This window comes from Emys orbicularis, chromosome 12 (assembly GCF_028017835.1).
Source record: "Emys orbicularis isolate rEmyOrb1 chromosome 12, rEmyOrb1.hap1, whole genome shotgun sequence".
In the NCBI taxonomy this organism is placed as follows: domain Eukaryota; kingdom Metazoa; phylum Chordata; order Testudines; family Emydidae; genus Emys; species Emys orbicularis.
In genome coordinates, this window is record NC_088694.1 from 48,422,579 (window position 1) to 48,424,153 (window position 1,575).

Below are 1,575 nucleotides of genomic sequence, written 5' to 3' on the forward strand. Positions count from 1 at the left end.
CTATGGCTACTGATTTTATGGGCAAGATAGCATGGTGATGGATAGCAGGATATGATAGATAGATTCCACTCTTACTTAGATTGGTGTAAACCTATAGTTAATCCTTTTATCTTGAGTCATGTTTGTCTGGACTTTTACAAGTGTAAATACCCAATTCTGCATAAATGGTTTGCACAGTATTTTCTCATGGAGGCAATAATGTCATCAGCTGATTATATTCATAAGGAAACTCAGAATGAAATTGCTACTGAAGGAAAAATATGGACATTTTATTCGTAGTGAGTAACCTCCAACCTATCCATTTACTCAGTGCACCTTTGATCTCCTTGTTTCTCATGCTATAGATGATTGGATTCATTATTGGTGGCAACACAGAATAGAGAACACCCACCATGAGATTCAGACCTGAGGTTGAGATGGAGGTAGGTTTCAGGTAGGCAAAGATAGCAGTAGAAAGGAACAAGGAGACCACAATGAGGTGAGGGAGGCAGGTGGAGAAGGCTTTTTGCCGGCCCTGCTCAGAGGGGATTCTTAGCACTATTTTGAAGATCTGAACATACGACACAATTATGAAAACAAAGCAGCTGAAGACTAAGCACACACTAAAGACAATAACCCCAACTTCACTGAGGTATGTGTCAGAGCAGGCAAGCTTGAGTAGCTGGGGGATTTCACAGAAGAACTGATCCACCACGTTCCCTCCACAGAAGATAATTGCAAACGTATTCCCAGTGTGCAGGGCAGAGTAGAGAAGACCACTGATCCAGGCACTGGCTGCCATTTGGACACAAGCTCTCCTGTTCATCAGTCTTTCATAGTGCAGTGGTTGGCAGATCGCCACGTATCGGTCGTATGCCATGATGGTCAGTATGGCAAAATCTGCTGAAGCAAAGAAGAAGATGAGAAAGACTTGGGTGACGCATCCAGAATAAGAAATTGACCTGGTGTTCATGAGGGAATTGGCCATGGATTTGGGGATGGTGACAGAGATGGAGCCAAGGTCTAGGATGGACAGATTCATCAGGAAGAAGAACATGGGGGTGTGAAGGTGGAGGTCGAGGGCTATGGTTGTGATGATGAGAAGGTTTCCCACCAGGGCTGCCAGGTAAACCACCAGGAACACCACAAAGTGCAAAATCTGCAGCTCCTGAATGTCAGAGAATCCCAAGAGAAGGAACTCGGTCATTGTCGTTTGGTTGAACATTTCGTTCTTCCGAACATCATGTGATGGCTGTAGGGGGAATAAGAAGGACAATGGTCAGGATAAGAACAACAGAGGGAATTGCTGTGATTCCCCTTCTCCTTATATCTCTCTGTATGAATGTCAAAGGTGCCCAGCACTCATCATTTACTATGACCAGGTGTTGTTAATGCTCCTCGCCTCTGATGATCCATCAGTCCTGTTATCACACTAGTGTGAATTGGGTCAGCTCCTTTAAACTCAATGGAGCTTCCCCACTCTACCCCATCTGAGGATTTGGCCCAGGGTGTGGCTTGTTAAAATTCAGTATGAAGGATGGAACAAAGCACAATCCAAACCCAGCAACTCTTGCAAAGAACGTCCCTCTCCAAGCT

The 1,575-nt window shown here is 44.7% G+C and overlaps 1 protein-coding gene across 1 annotated transcript; it reads right to left on the reverse strand.

Annotated features, from left to right (window-relative positions):
- Nucleotides 1-244: 244 nt before the first annotated feature.
- On the reverse strand, nt 245-1,204 carry LOC135887245 (olfactory receptor 14A16-like). Its single transcript, XM_065415016.1, has one exon. It carries the CDS (start codon nt 1,202-1,204, stop codon nt 245-247), a length of 960 nt encoding a protein of 319 aa, XP_065271088.1.
- Nucleotides 1,205-1,575: the final 371 nt, after the last annotated feature.

Bases quoted from the DNA above. Each gene is read 5' to 3' on its own strand.
- LOC135887245 (XM_065415016.1), bottom strand. From the start codon at position 1,204: ATGTTCAACCAAACGACAATGACCGAGTTCCTTCTCTTGGGATTCTCT.